The following is a 24669-nucleotide window of genomic DNA, read 5'->3' on the forward strand; positions in this document are numbered from 1 at the left end:
GGCGAGATAAAGTGAAGTCCAATGACGATCAGGACAGAAATTTAAACGCCGGTGTCATCAGCAGTAATGTGAAGTATACTTTGATTTATATTACATACATTTAATCAAGCAAAGGCACCAATGTAGTCCTTGAAAATGGCACTTTTTTTTTAACATTTTCATTTTCTATAGCTATTTCTTCTTCTTTTGGGGTATTTTCGTTTTTTAATTCATTTGAATCATTCAAGTGATATTTATGTCCTTCGTGCTGTTCAATACTTTACATTTATACAGACCTTTTAAAGGTTCCCTCCCTTATTCAGCCCAGATGTCCCAAAGTCCCCCCTCCCCCAATAAACACAAGCAAGCCTTAAGCAGGCTGTCACCCTGGTTTTTCTAATTCTAGTGAGATTTGAGAACAATTTTGTATAAAATGTAAGTATAAACATCTCCACCTATGTCTCCTTTACTAATAATATCCCCTTAATTCTTGCACAAATGTAGATTTAAATCTTTGGCTTTGAGGATCTTTATACAAACATACTTTAGATCTTTCAGGAGTCTCTTGAAGGTGCTTCTGAATTCATATTAATTACATGTATTACAGGTCACACTTTTCAGTCTACCTACAAGCTGCCCTAACTTTTAGCCACTTGAGACAAACGATATAACTATATTTTAGTCCTGATCATTTTGTTTTCATAGCTACAAAATGCTACATCACAAGACCACATTGATGTTGTAATTGTTGATTTTCAAATTCCCCTTTTTATTTTATATATTCCAAACTAAAGTTATTTGTCTTCATTGCCCGAGAGGCTTGTTGGCTCCGGGCTGGGTTTTTCGTCGCCTGGAGGGATGAACGGAGGTAAGTGAGTGAGTACATTATGTACAGTAGATACTTGAAGCTTGATGCAGCTTTCAATCAGCCTACTCACTCTACTATGCTTGGTTATGTTGTAACCTTGGTTCTCTGAAGAAAGACTTTTTTTCCAGTCATATTCCTTAATTGAAGTTTTCTTTAAAATGGTGTTAAAATCTCGTCTTGTTCTCATGAGCCTAATTTAGTGTCTCGTCTCATCAGCTGAGTGTCTCGTCACAGCCATAGTAACTACAGCTCCTCACTTCATCGTCTCCTGCTTGGTGTAACACATCTATGTACAATCACACTTAAAAAAAAAAAAAATTCTAAATGCAAACACTCACCCTATTCTGGAGGCTGGGTCCCGCTGGCTGGGATACCGCTGATATTGCCTACACAAACGCACACACATTTTCTTATAACACTGTAACTACAGCTCCTCACTTCATTGTTTCCTGCTTGGTGTAACACATATGTACTATAATCACACTTCGGCATTAAAAAAAACATTTCTAAATGCAAACACTCACCCTGGAGGAGAGGTTGGCTCACGCTGGCTGTGTTACCGTTGTTAGCGCTGGTATTACCTACAAAAACACAAGTTTTCTTATAAAACTGTAACTACAGCTCCTCACTTCATCATCTCCTTGGTGGTGTAACACATATTTACTACAGTCACACTTTGGCATTAAAAAACATAATTTCTAAATGCAAACACTCACCCTGGGCGGGAGGCTGGATCACGCTGATTGCGTTACCGTTGTTAGCGCTGGTATTACCTACACAAACACAAGTTTTCTTAACTACAGCTACACAACTGTGTAACTACAGCTCCTCACTTCATCATCTCCTCATTGGTGTAACACACATATTTACTATAATCACACTTCGGCATTAAAAACTCACCCTGGACGCGCATCAAATTTAGCTTTTCCTCTGCCTCCTGATGTAATAATTGTACATGTGACTGAAACTGTAATTTATTTGTCACATTAGAGGCGAGGCGAGGTACCAGGGAAACTCGATTGCTGTTGATTGTTAACAATAGCCCCAGTAACTTTGAGGGTGGGGTGCAGACCTAAAGTAGGTCCCCTTCCCTGCAAGCATCCGGGAAGCCAAGAGGCTTCAAGGTGACTGTCTGAAAGAAGCATCGGCCATCAGCTGTCAGATTTATGGAAAAGAGAGGAAAACACTCACCCTGGGGGACAGCTAGGTACACGGCTGTGCCATTGCTAACGCCGTTATTGCCTACACACACACACACACACACACACACACACACACACACACACACACACACACACACACACACACACACACACACACACACACAAAAGAAGTAAGTAAAGACAAAGGGGGGGGGGGCAGATGACAACGTGGGAAAATTCATTCTGTGGACAAAGATACTTACCAGAGCCACCACTGGAACTGCTGTTGAGAGATTCTGTGAAGAAAAGAAAAGTCGGTTTAGTTGAACAGTGGTGTTCCACAGATAAAAAATTGCGGTTAGACAGTTATTTAATAATTGTTACAGGCCTTCATAGGACTGTTGCAGACCTGCCAACCTTGAGGAAATTATATGAGTACATGAGTAATGAATATGTCATTTCAGAGTAATTAGTTATATTACAATATTACTGTCTCTGAATTGTAATGCGTTAGACTACTTTTGGGTTACATTTGAGTTACTTTCACCAAAATAAAAGCGGAAGTATTCTTGGCAGCTTGTGAATTTCACCATGGGGTCAACAAAGTCTCATCTTTATCCACTTTAATACATCATAATTTATTCATATTATTTTGTATTATTAATCTGACGCTGCAAAGTAACTAAAGCTATAAAATAAATAGTTAAGTAAAGCGTTCAATAGCCTACTTGTCTGGTGGACTAGAAGTAGCCTAATAAGTAGGATTAAATGAAAAATACCCAATTAAAATTGAATCAAAGTAGCCAACGGTAGGCTATAGACCCTTTGCACGTGACATCACACTCTACTCCCGCAAATTATGAACGCCACGACGGATGGCGGAAGAGCTATTTTGTAGACGGATGGCAAGTCAAACGAGAATGTGTTCGCTGTTCGTGTTCTCACATACCGTATTTTCCAGAATATAAGTCACACTTTTTTTCCTACTTTGGCTGGTCCTGCGACTTATAGTCAGGTGCGACTTATATATCAAAATATACATAATTTAACACGTTTTTACATGTTAATTGATACTGAAAACATCACCGTCTACAGCCGCGAGAGGGCGCTCTAGGCTTGTGACGACTAGATGCTGCTCCTAAAGACAACTGAGAAAGAAAAGAGATAACAAACTGCAGGTAGTAAAATATGCAGCCCGAAAACGGTAATGGAGCAGCAGAAAGAAAGTTTGAAATGAGGGAGAAACTTGTGAGGGAGACTGGCGAAAAGGTGACTCGAAACAAAGAAAGCTAATCGGCTAATCGCGGGCTGAAAGCAAGATGGTCAGAGCATTTTTTGACTGATGCGACTTATACTCCGGAGCGATTTATAGTCCAGAAAATACGGTACACAATCTGCAGAGTAATCCTCACCAACAAAAGATGTATCCTGGGATTCATTTAAACTTTAATTTGTTTGAAAAAGTAATAAATATAAAATGTTTTTATTATTTGACAATAAAGACAATTATTTCTGAGATGATTGTCCAGCAAAACTTTGAATTGTTACAGCTCTAGTCATATGCTTGAGTGCACAGTGACTCTGAACAATGAACTTCACGAGACTTTAAGAGAAATAAAGTAGTTACCTTTGCTGCCTCTGTTTCCGCAAGGTCCTGTAAATAAAGACAATGTTATTAAAGACTGTAATTAATCATGGATGAAGTCAACATGGTGTAAATCTGCAGAGGCTTTTCATTGGCTGAGTCTAGTGAACTTTAAATACACAGCGTTTAAATTAATTAATTAATTCACAGTTTGAATACTAAATCTATTTGAAGACAAGCTAACGTCTTTATGTTACAGCAGTACGACTTAAAGTGATATTCGGAAATGAAAATAAAAACAAATGTAATTCTCTCATTTTTAGGGTTATATAAAGGGCAAGCTGGTAGAGAGAGAAAAAAACAACATGAACTCATAGCATATTGTCTTGTTCCCCATTTTGACAACTTGTGTGCAAAGTAAGTCAAACAATCTTACGGGACTTCAAGCGCCCATATTATACTCATTTTCAGGTTCATAATTGTATTTTAAGGTTGTACCAGAATAGGTTTACATGGTTTAATTTTCAAAAAACACCATATTGTTGTTGTACTGCACAGCTCTCTCTCACTGCTGTAGATCCTCTTTTCACCTGGTTTCTGTTTTAGCTACAGAGTGAGACCTCTTTTCTTCTTCTTCTGTACTATCTTTGATTGCACTCGCACATGCTCAGTAGCTCAGATGTAGATCATGTCAGCTAGCTAACTCTAGAGACAGTAAAAGAAAGGCTGTTTCTCCAACTTCAGTCAATTACAAGGCAGGATTAGCTGGGAGACTTCTAAATGAGGGAGCACATGGAAGTAGTTCTTTTGTAGATTATGGTGAACTTGTGTGTGTTGTAGCAGTGCTTTGCTATTGAGAATGAGGTACCATGCTAGTGTTAGCATTAGCGTTAGCATTAGCATGCTAACGCTACGAGCTAACAGTTGTGGTTAGCCAGCTCATTTCGGATTATGACGTCACAGTCCGAGCCGATTTTGAACAGCTCATTAGGAGACTGAAGGCAGGACACATTCAGAAACCGTATCTCACTCAGAAAACCATGGATGGATTGTTTTCAAAGTTTGTATGTGTGTGGAAGCACCAGAGACACAAAATAACACCCCAAATCCCAGAAAAAGTGATTTTTTCATAATATGGGCACTTTCAGAGGTTTTATAAATAATGCAAACAACAAAAAAGAGGAAATATGCTGTCAGCTTATCTATACGCAAAAGGAAATATTCCAATAAAAACATGTTTGTTAAGTTGGCTATTAATGACATTTTAGAAGAAAATATATGTATTACTGCAGGTAACAGGTTTACCGTTTAAAGCACTGTGTGAGACCTGAGAGACTGAGCTCAGTCAACTTTCAGTTCACCGAATTAAGGAAAATAAAATAAAAATAAAACGATTGACAGGACGGCTGTTCATTGTGACCTTTGAACATCTTGTTAAGTCCGTCATAAAATAATAACAAACCTTTGCACCTGATAAAGACTTTACAGCACATCTTAACATATGGCTGTAAAGACATTAAAGTGCCCATATTCTGCTCATTTTCAGGTCCATAATTTTATTTAGAGGTTATATCAGATCAGGTTTACATGGTTTAATCTTCAAAAAACAGAGTGAGACATCTCACTTTTGTTACATCTTTGTTGGGAGTCGCACATACTCAGTACCTAGGTAAGGACTACTAGCCAGTCAGAAGCAGAGTATGACGGCGTGCCCTGACAGTACCTAGGTAAGGACTACTAGCCAGTCAGAAGCAGAGTGTGAGGACGTGCCCTGACAGTACCTAGGTAAGGACTACTAGCCAGTCAGAAGCAGAGTGTGAGGACGTGCCCTGACAGTACCTAGGTAAGGACTACTAGCCAGTCAGAAGCAGAGTATGACGGCGTGCCATGCTAGCAGCTAGGCGAGCATTATAACGTGTGTTACAAAGTGACCACGTCTGTCTCTGAAGTAAAGGCTGGACTACAATAGAGCTGTTTGGAGCAGTTGGTGAACAGTGTTTTCTGTTGGAGATGGTAAGTCCCTTTGGGGGGGACTTTTTCACTTTGTAAACCTATAACATGCACAAAAAAAGATATACAACACAATAAAGGAAAGGGGGAAAAGCCCAAAAGCATAATATGAGCACTTTGGTACTTTGTAAGACTGTAACATGAAGTACTTTGTAATTTAATCGTATTGAATATTTTTGTATGTATTTTCTTTTACAGAACAATCTGTAACAAATATATTCCACTCCACTGGTATATTGTTGTTGAAAGAGAACGATAGTTATATTGCACCTACCAAGTTTGCCTGTTTTATACAAGACCACCAGCACCACAACACCGATGACCAAGAGTAGGCCTCCAATCGCCACACCAATGATTGGTCCAGAGTTGGTGTCTGGGTGAAGTTTATGATCTAAAAACACAGAAAACATTTACATTATTTTGTTTATTCAGTTCACTTTCAACATCATTTCTGTTTGTTGGGTTACATTTATTAATATTTCTTATGGTTTAAGACAAATTCAACAGTGGTGAGGAACCTTTGCAGGTTAGGTTTATGTCAATCATCTGAGACACGTCACTGGCAACTACTGCAATAAATACATTTGACAACCTGAGCATGTGTGTTTGCGTATTTCAAGCCCGTGTGTAGTGTGTTCTAACAAATAGAGGGAAAAACAATAAAACACAGTTTCTTACCCCACTCCTTCTCAACATGTACTTTGGATGCCGGATGATTCACTTCACAGGTGTAGGTAGACAAGTCACTCCGTAAAATCTCCACGCTGTCTCGTCTCTGGTAGGTCTCGTCACCATTGGGTCGAACGCCGGAGGACACAACTCCGTCAGCTGGAGTTAGAACACGGCCGTTCCTTTTCATGTGCAGGGTGATTTCTTTTGGTAAGAAACCTGTGGCCAGGCACGTCAAAAGGATGTTTGCTTCAACTTTGGTGTTCCTTGTAAACAGGTGCACCTTCGGAGGAACTAGAAAAAAAAAAAAGGCAAAGTTAGATCATATCTGAAGGGTTTTCATTTTTAATTATAACACAAAAAGTCATTGTTATACTAAAACTAGAAACCTCAAACACTGCTGTGACACAGCCTACATATTATAACTTTGCGCCTTTTTTCAAAACTAATTTTCTGTTGTCTGTCAGGGGCATTTGAGCGGCGTCCGTTGGTAACGCCCCTTCGGAAATGGGCTAGGAATGAAGCTTGCCCAGACCCACTCTCAGTTACAACTTTTGTACACAAAAGGCTTATTTTTCTCAAATATTGTTCACAAATCTGTCAAAATCTGTGTTTGTGAGCACTTCTCCATTTTCGAGATAATCCATCCACCTCACAGGTGTGGCATATTAAGATACTGATTACAGGGTTCATACGCATTTTAACCAATACTTTTCGGCAAATTTCCATGACTATGTGTTCCTGAAAATGTCAGTCGACATTATACAATAAGAATACAAATCTGTGTTAAAGGAACACGCCGACTTATTGGGAATTTAGAATATTCACCGTAACCCCCAGAGTAAGACAAGTCAGTACATACCCTTCTCATCTCCGTGCGTGCTGTAACGCTGTCTGATGGATCCAGCATTAGCTTAGCCTAGCACAGATCCTGCAGGTAACTGGTTCCAACTAGCCTACTGCTCCAAATTGTGACAAAAGAGACAAAATAACGCCAACATGTTCCTATTTACATGTTGTGATTTGTAGAGTCACAGCGTGCACAAAAAACAACGTAACATGAGACACAGCCATCTTCTAATTGTAAACAAACCGGGAACTATATTCTCAGACAGGCTTGCTGCGAGCATATCACTCCGCCCAAGTACTATATTCTTCCGCCTGAGAATATAGTTCCCGGTTTGTTTACAGTTAGAAGACGGCTGTGTCTCATGTTACGTTGTTTTTTGTACACGCTGTGACTCTATAAATCACAACATGTAAATAGGAACATGTTGGTGTTATTTTGTCACTTATTCGGAGCAGTAGGATTACTGGAACCATTCACCTGCCTGTTCTGTGCTGGCCTGATGCCGCTGGAGCCGTCAGACAGCATTAGAGCACGCACGGAGATGAGAAGGGTATGTATCGACTTGTCTTACTCTGGGGGTTACGGTGAATAAGCTAAATTCCCAATAAGTCGGCGTGTTCCTTTAAAGTTTCCCCTCAGAGGTTTAACTATAAATGAATGATAATGTGTGTGGTTCATAGTGGGATTCATATCTCTCCCCAAATACAACGCTGAGGTTAAGACGACATGAAAATACATTAATTAATGACATATTATTATGCTGTGTTAAAAGAAATCCCATGACTTTTCCAAAACTTTCTGGGTCTTTTAAGGTTTCCAAAACCTTTCCAGGCCTGGAAATTGCATTTTTCAAATTCCATAACTTTTCCAGGTTTTTTTAAAATGTATGAACCCTGCGATTAGACAGTAGGATTATTGCACAGGTGTGCCTTAGGCTGGACACAATAAAAGGCCACTCTAAAATGTGCAGTTTTACTGTAGTGTGAGCCATCGATGGCGTCTGGCATTTTGGAGAGGTGCTCTCTACACTGATGAACCCTAACCCTTGTTTTGTCAGTTATCTAAACAACAAACGTTTTTGTGTAAATACAGTTTTTTTGTTTCATATTTTGATAACCTGCAGTCCTTCAAATAACTAAAGCTACTTCTATTATCTCTAAATTAAATGAATACATACTGGCTTCTGTTAGCTGTTGTTGTCCATAACTGATGAACTTCCCCAACCAATCGATGCACTCGTTCTCCAGGTAGCCTTTGGTGTATTCTTTTAGGACCTGGACTTCGTCCCACTTTCTCTTGGTCTGGACTGCCTCGGCAGTTGGAGCGACCCAGACGCCGTCTTTGTCATCGAATGACAGGAAGTTGTTTCCGTCGTAGCTGTACATGTCCATGCCGCTTTTGAACTTGATCCCTCCGTCCGTCATTTCGCCTACACAGCCGTGCATCCACTGGAGAACATGGGTGTCTGAAAGCAAAGTGAAGCGCAGGACAATGAAACTAATGCTTACACAGACGTTGAGGTGGGTTTCTACATTTCCTGGTTAAACATTAAAGATAAAAGGTAAAATATCCATTTTAACAATTGACACACGAGCCAGACCTTCCTTTTTTTTGTGATTGTTGCGGGCAAAAATCCTTGATTATGCGGCACGTTTTCTTAAAAAAATGCGATGGAATATGCGGGATATTTATGCAATTTTATGCGATGAAATTGCGGGAACTAGCAAAATTTGTGGGAACTTGCAAGACTGATGGCAGCATTATTGTAGTTTCTTCGATACCAGAATCATGACATTGAGAATTTAAAAGAAGCTATATGACAGATTCTATTGGGCCTAGGGCTGGGCGATATATCGATATAAACAAATATATCGATATATTTTTAAATGAGATATGGAATTAGACCATATCGCATATATCGATATAGTTCAAATGTGATCCTTGCTCCCATAGATATGTCGCCGTGAGGTTCTAAACATACGTCAAAACCCGCCGCCATCTTGGAACAGGGGTCCGAAGCATTCAGATCAACGCTAAAGATGCCGGACTTTTGTACTGCTTAATTATGTTCGATAGAGGAAATGAAAAGAACAAACAGCATGGATAACATTTAACAGGTGACAATGTGTTTTATGATTATATATGCCGCTTCGACCAGCAATCTGAGCTCCGCGGCGCGGAGGCGGAGAGCCCCGTGACGTCCGCCGTTCTCTTCCCCGGGCAAAAACACATAGCCGCCGCTGCTGTCGGTCCCCGCTGATCCAGATCGGACCAGCCAAAGACAGAGTTGTGACCGGTAGGATCTTACACGTAGTCCAGGACGAACTGTATGTCGATATCGGCGGAAAGTTCCACTAAGTTTGCCGGCGGCAGGCGGACGGAGAGAGGCTACAGCGGGGCAGCGACCGTCTGCGGCTGCAGGATCTGGAGCTCAGTGCCCGTTAAAATTACATGTAACGCTTAAATACATACAGAAATAAATAGTGGAGGAATGAGCCTGGACATCTCAGTCTGTTTAAACTTCACCTTGAAGCAGAAACTCTTAGTTCAGAAGGGTGAAGTTTCCGTTTGGACTCAGATCTGTGAACCGATCATAATAAATTTCTTTGTTTTGTAGTCGATAGTTCATCTTTTAGTTTACTTAAAGGGGTGATAGAATGATTATATAGAGTATTTCACACTGTTCCTTATGGTCTCCTAATGGGGTATGTAACATTGGTTGGGCTGAAAATGGCCTGGTTGATATTTTATTGGCCCTTATTCATCCCTGTGTTTTGGCTCTATTTGAAACAAGAGCTTTTCTTCCAAATATGGTATGCTCGTGAATATTTAGATGAACTGCGCGCTGATTGGTTGAGCGAATTCCCAATACACACACATTAGAGAAGCGACAGAATCTCATATTCCAGACACTGCAATGTTTCATTACCAAATTCACTTCTGAGACTTTTTTATGTGAGAAATCAACTATATAAAGCTCAAATATGGGCCGTTTTACGAGAATTGATGGCTAATTGCAAATATGGTAAGACTGTGTGTCGGACTTCAGCGGCGGTGCTGCTGCCTCGCCGCACGGCCTGCCTTCCTTCACAGACCCCGGTCTGCTGTGAGCTCCGTTAGGCTGGCAGCCCTGACAGAGCTCCAGGGCCTGCAGCTCCCCTCTTCCTGCGAGCTAAATGGCCCGTGTGTGAGAGTGAGAGCGCGGTCAGCGCGCTTGTTACACCAGCAATCTCTTACCACATGTTACACACAATGTCACGCCACTTAGCTATAAAACATCTAAATGTCTTATAAACCTAACAACGGTGTCCGATTTCAAGTTAGTATTTGTGAAGTTTAGCTAGGTGTTTCGTTAGCTGCGACTGTCCCTTCGATCCTATCTATGTGTAGCTACAAATCACGGCTAGTTAGCTTCATTTTTGGTCGTAATTCGAGTATTTACAGTTTGAATTTCGTCCGATTTCAAGTTAGTATTTGTGAAGTTTAGCTAGGTGTTTCGTTAGCTGCAACTGTCCCTACAATCCTATGTGTACAAGATTGCAGCTAGTAAGTTAGCTAGCTTCATTTTTGGTCGTAATTCGAGTATATTTACAGTTTAAATTTCGTCACGCCAGTTATACATCTAACTAAATGTTTTTTAAAGCTAACTACGGTGTCCGATTTCAAGTTAATGAATATTTGTGAGCTGTAAGGGTTTCGTTAGCTGCAACTGTCCCTACAATCCTATATGTGCACAGATTGCGGCTAGCTAGTTAGCTTCATTTTTGGTCGTAATTCGAGTGTATTTACACTTTGAATTTCGTCACGCCACTTACACATCTAACTAAATGTCTCATAAAGCTAACTACGGTGTCCGATTTCAAGTTAATGAATATTTGTGAGCTGTAAGGGTTTCGTTAGCTGCGACTGCCCCTTCAATCCTAGCTGTGTGTAGCTACAAATCAAGGATAGTTAGCTTCATTTTCGGTAATTCCGAGTATATTTACAGTTTGAATTTCGTCAAGCCAGTTATACAACAGCTAGCTAACTAAATGTCTTATAAAGCTAACAACTGTGTCAGATTTCAAGTTAATGAATTTTTGTGAATTCCAGAGGAATTCTAAGAAGAGGCTATCTATAGCTAGCCTCCTCTAGCTATAGCTCCATCCAGCCGCAGGCTCTATCAATGAGACTCGCGGACAAGAGGCGTGTATTTCACCGATCGTTTGTTTAAATAACTCAACACATTATAATTACACACATTATAAGATTAAATGGAACCTGTGGTAAGAGATTGCTGGCGTAACAAGCTCTCTGATCGTGCTCTCACTCACACACACCTGGCATTAGGAAGAGGGGAGCTGCAGGCCTGGAGCTCCGTCAGCGTTAATAATCCAAAAATTTGCAATTAGCCATCCATTTTCGTAAAACGGCCCATATTTGAGCCTTACATAGTTTATTTCTCGCATAAAAAAGTTTCAGAAGTGAATTTTGTAATTGAATAGCAGAGATCTGCGCGACCTAGATTCAGAAGACTACCTGATCTCAGGTCAGTTGTGTAGCCTATGTAAATGTTGGGGCGTGACCGTTCTCTTAATACACCCATGGGCTGACAAAGGTTCCGGTTTTTGGGAGGTTGACGACAACTTCCAGCTTTGTTGGGATTCGCCCGTTTTCAGCGGCAGTTTCAAAATATGAGATTTTCATAGTAAAGGGGTGTCAGTGGGATTTTGAGCTTCTATGTATGTCCTATTTACCCACCGAACTGTCGTTGTTCAACTATGACAGGGTAAAATCGGTTTTGCATTCTATCACCCCTTTAAGTGGAAGCAGTATCAAGTGGAAGAATGGGACTATAACCTAGGCTTACAGGCATTACATTTTGAACAAAGTAGATTATATTAATATCAAAAGCTTAATTGACCTTTGGAACAAATCACAAATAGCCTATGGAGTTTTGATTTCAAAAAAGTTACTCCTGTTATACAGTATTTAGGTTTACATTTTATTGTTATTTGAACAGCTGAGCATTTAATATATATAAATGAATGATATATAAAATATATCGGGATATGACTTTTGGTCCATATCGCCCAGCCCTAATTGGGCCCAACATTAAGGCTACATTTACATGTTACTACGTTTTGGTTTAAAAACGAATATCTTTTTGCTGCGTTTCCCTCTCATTCCCCCTGCTCTGGCGTTTCCTCCTCTCATTCCCCCTGCTCTGGCGTTTCCTCCTCTCATTCCCCCTGCTCTGGCGTTTCCTCCTCTCATTCCCCCTGCTCTGGCGTTTCCTCCTCTCATTCCCCCTGCTCTGGCGTTTCCCCCCTCTCATTCCTCCTTCAGATTCTCGTGAAAGCAAAATTGTTTCTTCGTTAAATGATTAAAATGCAAAGAAGCAAAAATTACAATTAAAACCATGTGATTTTACGAAGACTAACAGTAATACCATTTTCTGGCCAAATAACAGAACAGCTTTATTGTTGCTGGAGATTTATTATAGCCGTTGATATCACCGTCAGTATAAAGTGTTTCCCAGACGAATCTTACCCGTGTCATTCTGTCTCATTCGTTCCTTCAGGATGTCGATGTTGACTTTGAACCACTGCTGCTTGCTCTGGCGGGACTGGGTGCCTTTGTCCCAGTAATCTGCAGACAGTCGCTCTGTCATCCAGGCCTGTTTGGGAACTTTCTTCTGGTTGTCGCTGTCAAAGTAGTCGATCATCCTGCCGTCCAGCTGACCCATGGCGGTGAACTCGTGGATGCCCGGGAGGCCGACAGGTTTGGAGAAGGCTGTGTAGATGTAAGTGAGGGAATGGATCTCTGAGAGTCACACAGGAAGAAAGAAAGACAGATATAGATTAGACGAGGAAGATAAGCACCAGTAGATTTAAGGGCCATCCACACGGAAATGTTTTTTGTGTGCAAACGCACGTTTTGCATCGTTTGGGCCGACCGTCCAAATGAATCCTGAAAACACACTTTTTTGAAACCTGGTCTCAGGGTGAAAAAATTCGAAAACTGCTCTCGTTTGGCTTCGTTTGGACAACGAATACGTCGATGATGTCATCGCCACACCCCTCGACCTCTTACCCGCACTGGTGCTAGTGCACGCCGGTCACACACGGCTGCGGTGAAGCTAAGCGAGCATAGACCATCTCCGTGGTCAAACCAGCTCACTTCATCTAAATACGTTGTCTCTGCTCCCTGACTCTTCCCTCTGCCCTGCCGGTCCTGGATTCTACACAAGATATATTGCTAACGTCATGTAGCCAACGTTAAACATCGCTGAAGTAGCTGACCGCTACAGCTGCGACGTAGCTAACGTTAGCTGCTATGGTTGTTTATAAAGTGGAAGTAGACAACTTATCAACTAGCAGCTAGATAGCTAGCTAATCTGTCTGCTTATCAACTCCTTGAACAGATTATGGTAACTTTTACCACATCTTATTGTAGAAAGGCTACCGCCAGAAAACTGTAGATTATAAAAAAAGACATCATTCATGGATCATTGATGTTTGTTTTACTGCCGATGTTAGCTGACGTTAGCTCTGCTAGCTAGTGCGCTGCAATCATGTCCGATGGCAGACAGAATTGCAAAATAAAAGGCAATCCAACAGCACATTATACAACGTAAACAAAGACGTTTTATTGCGGCGGCCTTTATAAAATGAGCAGTGGTGAAAGTTGTTAAAGTCCACGGATGTATTAAGAGAACGGTGGTCTAGCTAGTCATGTTGTGATGGGAAGTGGAAGTGCACAATGCTCTTCTTCTCTGTCTTTTGGTGAATTTCTGTAGCAGAAACAGCGCCGCCTATAGGCCTGGAATATGAAGTAGCGTGTTGAGTCATTTACAAATGGATTAGTTTTGGACGCAACTATTCTTGAAACAAATCCAGGGAAAACGGGTAAAAAAAGAAGAAGATTGTTTTGGTTCGTGGCCTTAGTGAGACATATCCATCCAAATATTTAGGCACAACATGGGTCCAAAGGATCTGACACACAAATGGAGAACTGCATTGCGCTTAGGGTTGGGTAGCAACGTGGATTTCGGTGCCACTGAAATGTCTGCGCTGCCCTCAGATGCTCAGGAACAGGCAACAGAAGCATCGCTGCACGTGCCGCTGGTTAACGCTACACTTGGCAGCAGGTAACGTTAGCCTACTGTTAGCTAGCAGCTGGATTAAACATGGTTCAAATGCTGACAGCTAATGTTTGTGTGTGTGTCTGTGTGTGTGTGTGTGCGTCTATCTGTCTGTGTGTAGTGGCTACGTGCATTAAGCACAAGTAGAGCGTGGCTTGCTGCACAGATGTGTATCTCTTCCTGTCACACTTCCTGTTTGGTCTCCAGTGTGAACACAGCTCGTTAGAAAACTGTGGTGAGGCTTCACACTGACACATTAAAGTTAAGTGTGTGTGTGTGTGTGTGTGTGTATATGTCTGTCAATAAGTATCAAGAAATCGCCGTACTGAAATGCCAAAGATGTGTTAAAAGTATCGACTTGAAGGACAAGTTAGACAGAAACTGAGAAAGAACGAGGAAACCAAAACTAGAATTAGTATAAAACATATCTGAGGGTTGCTTCTTGGTTACACAATTTACACACACACACACACACACACACACACACACACACACACACACACAAAGACATAGGCACTCTCACACACACACACACACACACACAAAAGACACAGGCACTCTCTCACACACACACACACACACACACACACACACACACACACACACACACACACACACACACACACACACACACACACACACACACACACACACAGACATAGGCACTCTCACACACAGACACAAACAAAACACACACACACGCACACACACACACACACACAGGCACTCACACACAAGGCACTACACACACACACACACACACACACACACACACACACACACACACACACACACACACACACACACACACACACACACACACACACACACACACACACACACACAGGAAACCAAAACTCAGAATAGCAATCCAACTGTGTGCGTTTATGAGCCACTTCTTCTTCTCTCATCATGCCAGAGATATCTCAACAATGTTGTCTGTCGGCTCGCTGACGCCAATCTAAAGGGTGGTGCTGCTTGGATCGAGCCAACGTTATTAAAAAGGTAATTATCACTCAAACACATCTGCCAACCTGTCATGACGGTAACTATCCACCTGTCATAAACAGATCCATCTGATCCCTCAAGCAGGAAACCCCTTTAATTAATAAAAACTGAATGTTTACGACCGATTCTCCTATCACAAACAAGATTTAAAATAATTTAAGAAAGCCAACGGTGAGTAATGTCTCTTATCTTTCTGATAACAATGATAGATCTGCTAAAAAAACAACTGTTGGGTAGTGTAATTTTTAAGAAAACACATTTTAAAAGCTTTTTGTATGCTTTAAAAGCAAAAAAATCTGAATTTGTAAAGCAGCTAAAGCTGTGTGATGAATATAATGCAGTAAAAAGTAAAATATTTACCACTGAGATGTACGAGTACAGCGTGCAGTACCTTATGGGTGGGTTTAGTTTATTAACTTCAGGGCTCGACATTAAGGCTTGTCCGCTTGTCCGGGACAAGTGGATTTTTTGTAGGGCAAGTGGAAGAGAAATGTACTTGTCCCACTGGACAAGTTAAAACTCAAACAAACTAAAATGCCATGTTAGTTCACGTCATGTGCCACTCATTACGTCTATGTTACAGATTTGAAATGATAATTTCTTTCCCCTGCCATCCCGGTCAGCGGACCGCTAACGTTAGACCCAGCCCCCTGTTCAGCTCGTTCTCTGGAAGCAATGCAGCATGAAAGCAAGGTGAACCTGCCGGTGTTAGTTAGCTAACGTTAGCTTGTTAACTCCGCCTTAACGTTACCTCCTCGCCACATCGTTGACAGAAAAGGAGAGACCGGTGCTATCGACACCGGTGTATGCCTTGACCGTTATCTACCGGACAATTGCAACGCGGTGCCACTGAAATGCCTGCGCTTCTCGGATGCTCCGAAAACGGACGTTAGAGGCAACCTAAACATCGCCGCATGTTACGCTAGTTAACACTACACTCAACAGCAAGTAACGTTAGCCTATCGTTAGCTAGCAGCTGGAGTAAACAGTTAAAATGCTGACAGCTAAACGGTGTAAAAGTGTGTCTGTCTGTATTTCACTGGAGAGGAACATATGACAGTGTGCCGCTGCTGTTGTCGGAAAAACACAGATGTTGCGTTCACTTGAAATTCGCCCCGCCAGCGTTGTGCTGCATTCAAAGTTGTTGTAAAATACCCTTTTCCTATCCAGTGGTTGTTATTGTTGTTACATTTTTAATAAATCATTTAATTTTGCCTTAGCAATAAACAAGCCGTTCTATAATGTCGCTTTTTTTTTATCCTTTTTGAAAAAGAATTATAAAAATATGCAGATTAAATATCAGGTAATAATAAACTGTAAAGTAGCTACACCTTTTTAAAAGGATCCTTTCGGTAAATCAGCCTCTGCCGGGTAGAAATTTGTGAAATTGTATAAAAAAAGTTAACACCAACATTTAGTGGCAAAATCCATTGTATGTCTACAAAATTATTTTAGATATAGTAGAAGTTCAAGTCACCACTACCTCTGGTCAAAATATTGACTTAGTATCTCAGAATATAAACTAAGAATCTCAAAGTAATGAGAAACTGTCAAATATTGACTTAGAATCTCAATATATTGACTTAGTATCTCAATATATTAATTTATCTCAAAATATTGACTTAGTATCCCAATATATTAATTTATCTCAAAATATTGACTTAGTATCTCAATACTGACTGAATATCTCACTATATTGTTCAGTATCTCAATATATTGATTTATCTCAAAATATTGACTTAGTATCTAAATATATTGACTTATCTCAAAATATTGACTTAGTATCTAAATATATTGACTTATCTCAAAATATTGACTTATCTAAATATATTGACTTATCTCAAAATATTGACTTATCTCAATATATTGACTTAGTAACTCAGAATATTGACAAAGAATCTCAAACCAATAAGAACATTTAAAATATTGACTTACAATCTCAATATATTGACTCAATATCTCAAAGTATCGACTTAGTATCTCAATATATTGACTTAGTAACTTAGAATATTGACTAGGAATCTGAAAGTAATGACAAACTTTAAAATACTGACTTAGAATCTCAATATATTAACTTCTGCACACCGGCGTGCAACATATTACTTTGTATTATGGAGTCTGGAGATCCTTTTTTCTTGTTGAATGGGAAATCTATTGTTGGGACACGTTTGTTTCTACTGTTTCAACAGAATTGTATTAATGTTGATAGTGTTTGGATGCTTTCAACGGTTTGTTCAAATTCTGCATTAGCAAAACACAATTTTTTTTATAAAATAATGAATCTTTACCCGGACAAGTGACTTTTATGCATGGACAAGTGAAACGTAAATGTACTTGTCCGAAGGACAAGTGCCTCAAAAAGTTAATGTCAAGCCCTGAACTTCATCTGTAGTTTTCTTCATTTTCTCCACTTTATGTTGTTTACAGCTGATTGTCAACTTCTCTGATAGTAGCAACCCTTAACATTTAACCCTTAACATGTCTTCCGTGAAAAAGATCTATTACGAAACACTCCCAGGGGCCTAAAGTGTGTGTTGATCTCTCGCTTTTCTGTCTTATGGCAGGTGATAATTAAACATTAAATATCTTTTAGGTTATTGGACCGGCCAGTTCGACAAAATAAACAATTTAAATAACTTTAGAGTCTTCTTTGGGTTTTAGGAAACTAAGATGTTTCACCATTTGATATACAAAGACAATGTGAGGAAAGTGATAATGACAAGGTTAAGCTAAGTATAAGTAACAAGTTGAACTGGAAGAAGAAACAGGAACAGATAATTTAGCATTCTTGGTTTAACCACACGTTTTTATACTTCTTCAAATAAAAAAGGTACACTAATTAACATTCAGGTGTTGAGCACACTTAGCCAAACTTTGAGCAGTTTCTGTCCAGAGTTCACATTTACACACACACACACACACACACACACACAAAATCTTGTCCACACCGATAACGACAGTAAACATAACCAATATAGCTTTACGTTAACTTTAACTGAGTCAGTGAGATCTCCTTCCCATTTTCTTACCAACACTGTGCAGGTTTTTATGAACCAAATACTTTCTATTTGTTGTAAATAATATATAATATATTATAACTGGCTTGTTTTGTTGTTTTGTGCAGCAGTTTGTAATATGGAGTGTGAAAAATGCTCTATAAATAAAGATTATTATTATTATTATTATTATTAATAACTAGTTTCATACTGACGCCATGTTAGAGGCCTAACGTTACACGCAGCCTAACGTTACATTAACAACAACTGACAACCTCGCGGTAATAAATCCATTTCTCCTGGTTTGTTTTGATGTACTGAGGCCATGGATTGACTCTAAATTAACGTTTAACAAACATGAAAACAACTCAACGTCCATTTTTATCAACAAATTAAACTAAAATAACGAACAGAAATACGAATTTTAAAGACGTCACAACTTGGTCTTTTTTACTTTCACTTTTAGCTAACCCTGACTCACACGAGCGTGTTGGAAAAACTCAACTTACCGCCGTTTACCGCCAGTCCTGTCCCCAAAAGGACAAACACTGCGAAGAAATACATTTTCACGGAACCAGACTCTTCTCTCGCTTTGAAAACTCGGTTTTATCCGCCGGTTGGACCGTGTTTTTGTGCTCCGTGTCAGCCCGCAAAACCAACTGCTGCCGTTTCCTGCTTCTTCCTCGGTCGACTGTCTGCATGATGCATTCAGGGACTGCTCGTTTATTACAGATGTGATCGTTTCACAGCTACATTTTTGCTGCATTGGATCATATTCATTCACTCACATACCTAAACTAAAAAATAAAAAAACTACAATATAAATACAATCGTCTGTACTTTACTTCCATGTACTTTACACATTATAGTAACACTGTTTTACATGTTAAAACCTCCTCTAAAAACATGTTTTTTAACAACTTCAAATACATTGCACACACTAAATGCCATATACAGTGTGGCTTTTGTTAGGGGGGCACTGATGGACTCACTTATTGTTGACCAATAATTTATTTCTGTCTTTAAAGAAAAGACCATCTCAATTTCCCTAAAGTCAAAAGTGACATATTTACTTTTTGTTTTATCCAATCAACCAAGGGCGTAACTTAGGGTCAACATTGGCGGGGTTGAGATCTCCAACTATCTAGGAAAGTCCCGGGACATGTCCGCATGTCGGTGAACGCAACACGACTGCAGCTTCCTTGTTTATCACATTGTGTTTTAGGTGTGTTTTGTTCAAGAACAGTGTGTTTACTTCGCAATCAATTCAGTAAGGCAATAAGTCTGCAATACTTCACTCTGAAAAATCGTCTAGCTAGCAAAACAACATAACCTAATATTATATTTATATATATGTACATTATTTTAAAAGATAAATACAAACAAATATGTTATATTGTTATATAAGGCCACATATAGTCCGAGCCTAATATTTTTCTTCTATACATATTTTAAGTGCAGTGGAAAGGTGTCTGAAAAATACATAAAGTACATATAGAGGGCTGTTAATGTTACACTACCATAATATAATTTAAAAATTAACTAAATATGTTTTATGTATTGGATAAAGACCGGCGCACGCCCTCCCTCCGTGCCCGCCAGTGCCTGTCATCCAGTAACAAGGGACTTTTTGCTGGCGGAGCTGCAGCTTCCTTTTTTGGGCGAGTGATGAGCGATATGAGTATAGCGCGTGATTCAGCGGAGGAAATAAACAGTTCCGAGGTGTTTATTCCTCCGCTCACATGCCCGGCTGTCCAAAATAAGAACCAAAGAAAGAATCCAGGCATAAAAAGCGTTATTTGTGGTCCTGCGGAGGCTCCACGCACAGCTTTCGCCGTAGCCTACGTAATTAGGCAGCAGGGTCTCTGCAGTGCAGATACAGACACCACCACACACTCACGTCTAGTGGGTCACAATAAGTGATGATTGAGAGGGACTACTTTTGTATAAGTCAACTTGTAACTGTTTTTTGAGGAAGGCATTGTGCACATTATACCTTAAGCTTTTATTTATAACGTTACAGATAGTTAAACCGTCATATTTAACTAACGTTAACGGATTAGAGAAGTAATTTAACGTTAGCAAACGACGTAGCTAAACAAGTTGTTTGATAGTGCAGGGAAATACGTCCTTGTTGGTTAGCTATCTAGCTAGCTAAAAACGTTAGCCGTTGACGTCTTTAAACCGTTGGTTCTAACGTTCTTCTTACTAACGTTTTCCACAAATGTATAATTTACCGCCTCCAGTTGGCTCAAAGTTCAGCCACATAAATGGCAAAAACAAAAATATCCAGGCTGTTGGTTGACTCATGATCTTAAAAATCGGGGAAACTTCTGATAAAAAGGAGAAAGATAAACTGCCGAGCTGGATGTAGCTACGTGGTCTGCTTTGCTGAATCATCCAATCAAAAATTCAGAATAGGTTGCTAGGCAGATTACGTTACGGAAGGTTGTCAGACAGGCAGCTCGGCAAGCACTGGACGGAGGAAGTAGATCATATTATTATCAGTGGTGGAAGAAGTATTTAGTTCTTTGTAAAGCTGAACTGTTTAATTTATATCAAAACATGTATATTAACATATTTTAAAAGCTTTTCGAACCAGAAATCTGAATTTGTAAAGCAACTAAAGCTGTGAGACGAATATAATGTGGTAAAAAGTACAATATTTACCACTGAGATGTACAAGTACAATATGAAGTACCTTAAATTTGTACTTACCACATCACCACTAGTCAGATGACACTGAATCAAACATACAAATCAAAAAATCTGTTTTGAGTTTTGTATTACAACTCTTTATTCATTGCCTACAGATTAACACACAAGGCATACTTCCAATATATGTGCATGTATTTACTAGAGGTGTGAATCTTCACTGATCTCCTGATTCGATTCGATTACAATTATCATGATGGCAATTCGATTCGATATCTCGATGTGTCAAATAAATTTTTCTATTAAAGCCATATAGGATATTTGAATGGACAGAATGCATTAAGATACTGTATAGTTCAATATAATACAGTTTTCTATATTACTTCACATGGTTATGTTTTCATCCAAAAATACAAGTAGTAACATAAACAATCTTTTTTATTTAACAAAGTCTACACACACACAACGTTTGTTTTACTATCTTTGTGGGGACCCGTCATTGACATAATGCATTCCCTAGCCCCTTACCTTAACCTTAACCATCACAACTAAATGCCTAACCTTAACCCTTACCCTAACCTTAACCATCACAACTAAATACCTAACCTTAACCCTTACCCTCACCCTAACCATAACCTTATTATATCCCTAATCCTAAAACTAAGTCTTAACCCTCAAACAGCCCTTTAAAGTTGTGGGGTCCAGCATTTTGGACCCACAAAGCTGTCGGGACCCCACAAGTATACTGTATTCCCCCATGACCCCACGAATATAGTTAAAACACACACACACACACACACACACACACTTCATAGGTTTTCAAGCTTCAAAAACAAAACATTCTGCAGTGCTCTAATATTAAATAAATTGGATACATAAAACTACAGCACTGAGCACATGGCACTTCCCGAATGTGTAAAACATAACAGAATATTTAAACAGAAATGTTGTTAGGCCTACATTAAAGTGCAAACAGAAATAAGTATACATTTAAAAATAGAGACACTTTTGCTTCACATAATAAAATTGTCAACAGAAATAACCATTATCGGCCTGGCCTACATACTGTTTCAAATATTAAACAAAGACCACCATAGTAATAAATTGCAAAATGCAAACAGAAATATATTTTAGGCCTAGCCCATCTATGGTATTTCATTGTAATATCAACGTGTACTAGAGTCTATATCATAGGTCTAGATGAAACGGATTAGGCTACTGAGAATGTTATTTTTCATTTGAATGTTTATACCGCGGCCGGAAAATTAACGAGCGACATCAGTAGTATAAAGATGGCGGTTTTGCGCGTGCATGTGTGACGTCATCTCACACGCACACGCAAACCTGCCATGCCAACTGATGATATGTGCGTGCGTGATGACGGCGCGGCCGCACGTCGTTACTCGCGATCGCCATCTAGTGGCTGAATATGTTAGTGCATCTAATGCGTCGAGCTGCGCGCCGCATCTAGCGGATGTGATGACGTCGCGGTCGAACGTCGGCACCCGCGGCGCCATCTAGTGGCCGAATATGGTAGTGCATCTAATCGTCGAGCTGCGCCGCATCTAGCGGATGTGATGACGTCGCGTCGAACGTCGGCACCCGCGGCGCCATCTAGTGGCCGAATATGGTAGTGCATCTAATCGTCGAAGCTGCGACGCATCTAGCGGATGTGATGACGTCGGTGGCCCGGTGCGTCATGGTTTTACGTGGGGGTGAGGCATCATTTACATTTTTGTAAAAAAAAAGGTGTTATTACGTCTGATAGACCAATGGTTAGCTGTTAAGAATGGGTTTTGCTATTGGTTTGATTTTAAAAACGCCCTACAGGGTGGGGTTTGTGGTGTTTAAAACCCCTTGTTTCAAGGCTGTCTGCTCACTTTTTTATCCACCATTTTTTAGCTGTTCTGCTAGCTCGCTTGCTGCCTCGTTTTCTCAGACTTCCTCAAAGTACTCTGGAGTTTTCACTTTTTTAATTCTTTTTTTTTTTTTGGGAAAAAGCAAAGAGGAATCGTTTTCAGCCATGGCTTTCCCGCATTTGGACAACAATCTGGATCATCTTTTGTTGAAGAAGGTGAGACATCTAGAACAGGAGCCACTACATTTGGTATCGCCTAACCCGCAAAAAGAGCTATGGGGATGCGGTGAGACTGATACTGGAACAACATGCAGTTTGAGTCAGGCCCCTCGAAGAAGCGATTCGTTCGGGGATCTTTCCTACAAGCATGACTGAGCCATGTACATCTGATCTGGAATATGTGGGTGTCAATGGATACCGTTATTCAATTCAATACAGTGCAGGATACGTAACATTAGCTGTTTACACTAGTGTTGCTGTAGAACTATCTAGCAAAGCCAAAACAGCCTGTACAATTTCTGTGAAAGACTGGGGCCTTTTTCGTGATGTTGTCTCTCCCGGACCTTGATAATCCTGGCTTGCCAGAGCTGGTGTATGTGTCTCAATGGGACAGTCGTGATGGCTCTAGTATCTATCGTGTGGAAGCAGACCGTTTCACTAGGCCTGCAGAGGATTTTATTTTCCTAGCGTTATGCAGTGAAAGGGAGAAGTTAGTTGCTACCCGCGGTCATGAAGAATGGAAGTTAAAACCGTATCCTGTATCTACGAGGAATACAACAAATGGTTTAAAATGTGTTCTTTATACAATGGTGTGACTGGGAGATTTTGAAGAAACAGTTTGACACCATCGACTATGTCATCAGAAGAGACAAAATAAGGAGTTCTTATGAGAACATAAGAAAAAGATTGATATTTGGGGACACTGACCAACAGTCTCTGCCCATGCCACGGAACCTATACAAACCTAAAATCATCAGACACAAAGACTAGCAAAACGGTGGGTCTAATTTGTATATGCTAATTATTTGCCAAAATAGTTAAAATGCTTTTCTTTTCTTTCTTTTTTTCATGCTACTGTGATTGTAATGTGTTATTTTTTTCTTCCCAGAGGATCTGGAGTGGTTTCATTCAACCCCCTCAGGTACTCCTCCTAACACCCCTGGTCTATTTGCACCCCTAACGGCATCCGGATCTCCTCAACCCCTTTCATCATTGTCATCATCGCCACCTCTATCGCCGGAACACTTCCTGCCGCCCCCACCTACACCTCCTCTGCCACCATCTCTATTGTTTGGGGCACTTCCCCCTCAGACATGTGCATATCAAGCTATACCCTCAACAACTGCTGTATTACAACAGGGAGGTGTTGCTGATTGTTCGGACACAGAGGCGCCTGATCAGACTGATGGTGTGGTGTCATCTTTGTTTATAGATAGCGTTAAAACAGCTTCTCTACATCTTCTTAACATAGTTCTTTACAAGTATTTGGAAGAGCTTTGTTCGGGGTGTCAGATCAATCATCCAAGCCAGAAACAGCATGCCTGTTTACAGGGGCTACCAGAACACTTCTACACTGTCCACTTTGAACAGCTTATGAAAAGACTACTGACTGATAAATTCATTGGTGTCGTGCAACGTTTTCTGTCCTTGAAACATCTCACGGCTGATGAGGGTAGAATCAGGGGAGTATCTGAAACAGTTTTGTACGAGTTGAAAACGTCTGAAGATGTTACGACTAAAATCAGTGCTATGTATGACTCTATGATAGGGAATGATCTTGTCAAAATAGCCGAAATTAGAGAGATTGGTGACTATTGGAGAGATTTATATGCTAGAAAAAACTAACAGGGTGAAAATATGGGGAATTGTTTATGTGTAATGTATAACCATATCAGTGAGCGATACCACGTGTCGCATTTATCG

The 24669-nt window shown here is 40.1% G+C and overlaps 1 protein-coding gene across 3 annotated transcripts; it reads right to left on the reverse strand.

Moving 5' to 3' along the window:
- Positions 1-724: 724 nt before the first annotated feature.
- Positions 725-20636, reverse strand: LOC120571108 (H-2 class I histocompatibility antigen, Q10 alpha chain-like). Of its 3 annotated transcripts, XM_039819792.1 has the most exons (12): positions 20471-20635; positions 12636-12908; positions 8281-8568; positions 6263-6547; positions 5859-5975; positions 3617-3643; positions 2253-2285; positions 2039-2089; positions 1564-1620; positions 1372-1428; positions 1186-1233; positions 752-829 (listed from the first exon to the last, which is right to left on the reverse strand). In XM_039819792.1, the coding sequence occupies exons 1-11, from the start codon at positions 20631-20633 to the stop codon at positions 1187-1189; spliced, it is 1398 nt and encodes a 465-aa protein (XP_039675726.1). In that variant the 5' UTR covers positions 20634-20635; the 3' UTR covers positions 752-829; position 1186. The 3 variants fall into 3 exon arrangements, with proteins under 3 accessions (XP_039675725.1, XP_039675727.1, XP_039675726.1); XM_039819791.1 differs by lacking the exon at positions 1186-1233 and having other exon boundaries at positions 725-829; positions 20471-20636; XM_039819793.1 differs by lacking the exons at positions 1186-1233; positions 20471-20635 and adding an exon at positions 18743-18947 and having other exon boundaries at positions 725-829.
- Positions 20637-24669: the final 4033 nt, after the last annotated feature.

The sequence above is a fragment of the Perca fluviatilis genome, chromosome 13 (assembly GCF_010015445.1).
Source record: "Perca fluviatilis chromosome 13, GENO_Pfluv_1.0, whole genome shotgun sequence".
Classification (NCBI taxonomy): domain Eukaryota; kingdom Metazoa; phylum Chordata; class Actinopteri; order Perciformes; family Percidae; genus Perca; species Perca fluviatilis.

Bases quoted from the DNA above. Each gene is read 5' to 3' on its own strand.
- LOC120571108 (XM_039819791.1), bottom strand. From the start codon at position 20,633: ATGATTCAGCAAAGCAGACCACGTAGCTACATCCAGCTCGGCAGTTTA. The intron at 6,548-8,280 runs GTATGTATTCAT...TTTTTTTTCTAG, and splicing joins ACAACAGCTAACAGAAGCCA to TTCCTCCGAAGGTGCACCTG. The intron at 1,621-2,038 runs GTGAGTGTTTTC...GTGTTTGTGTAG, and splicing joins GTACCTAGCTGTCCCCCAGG to GTAATACCAGCGCTAACAAC.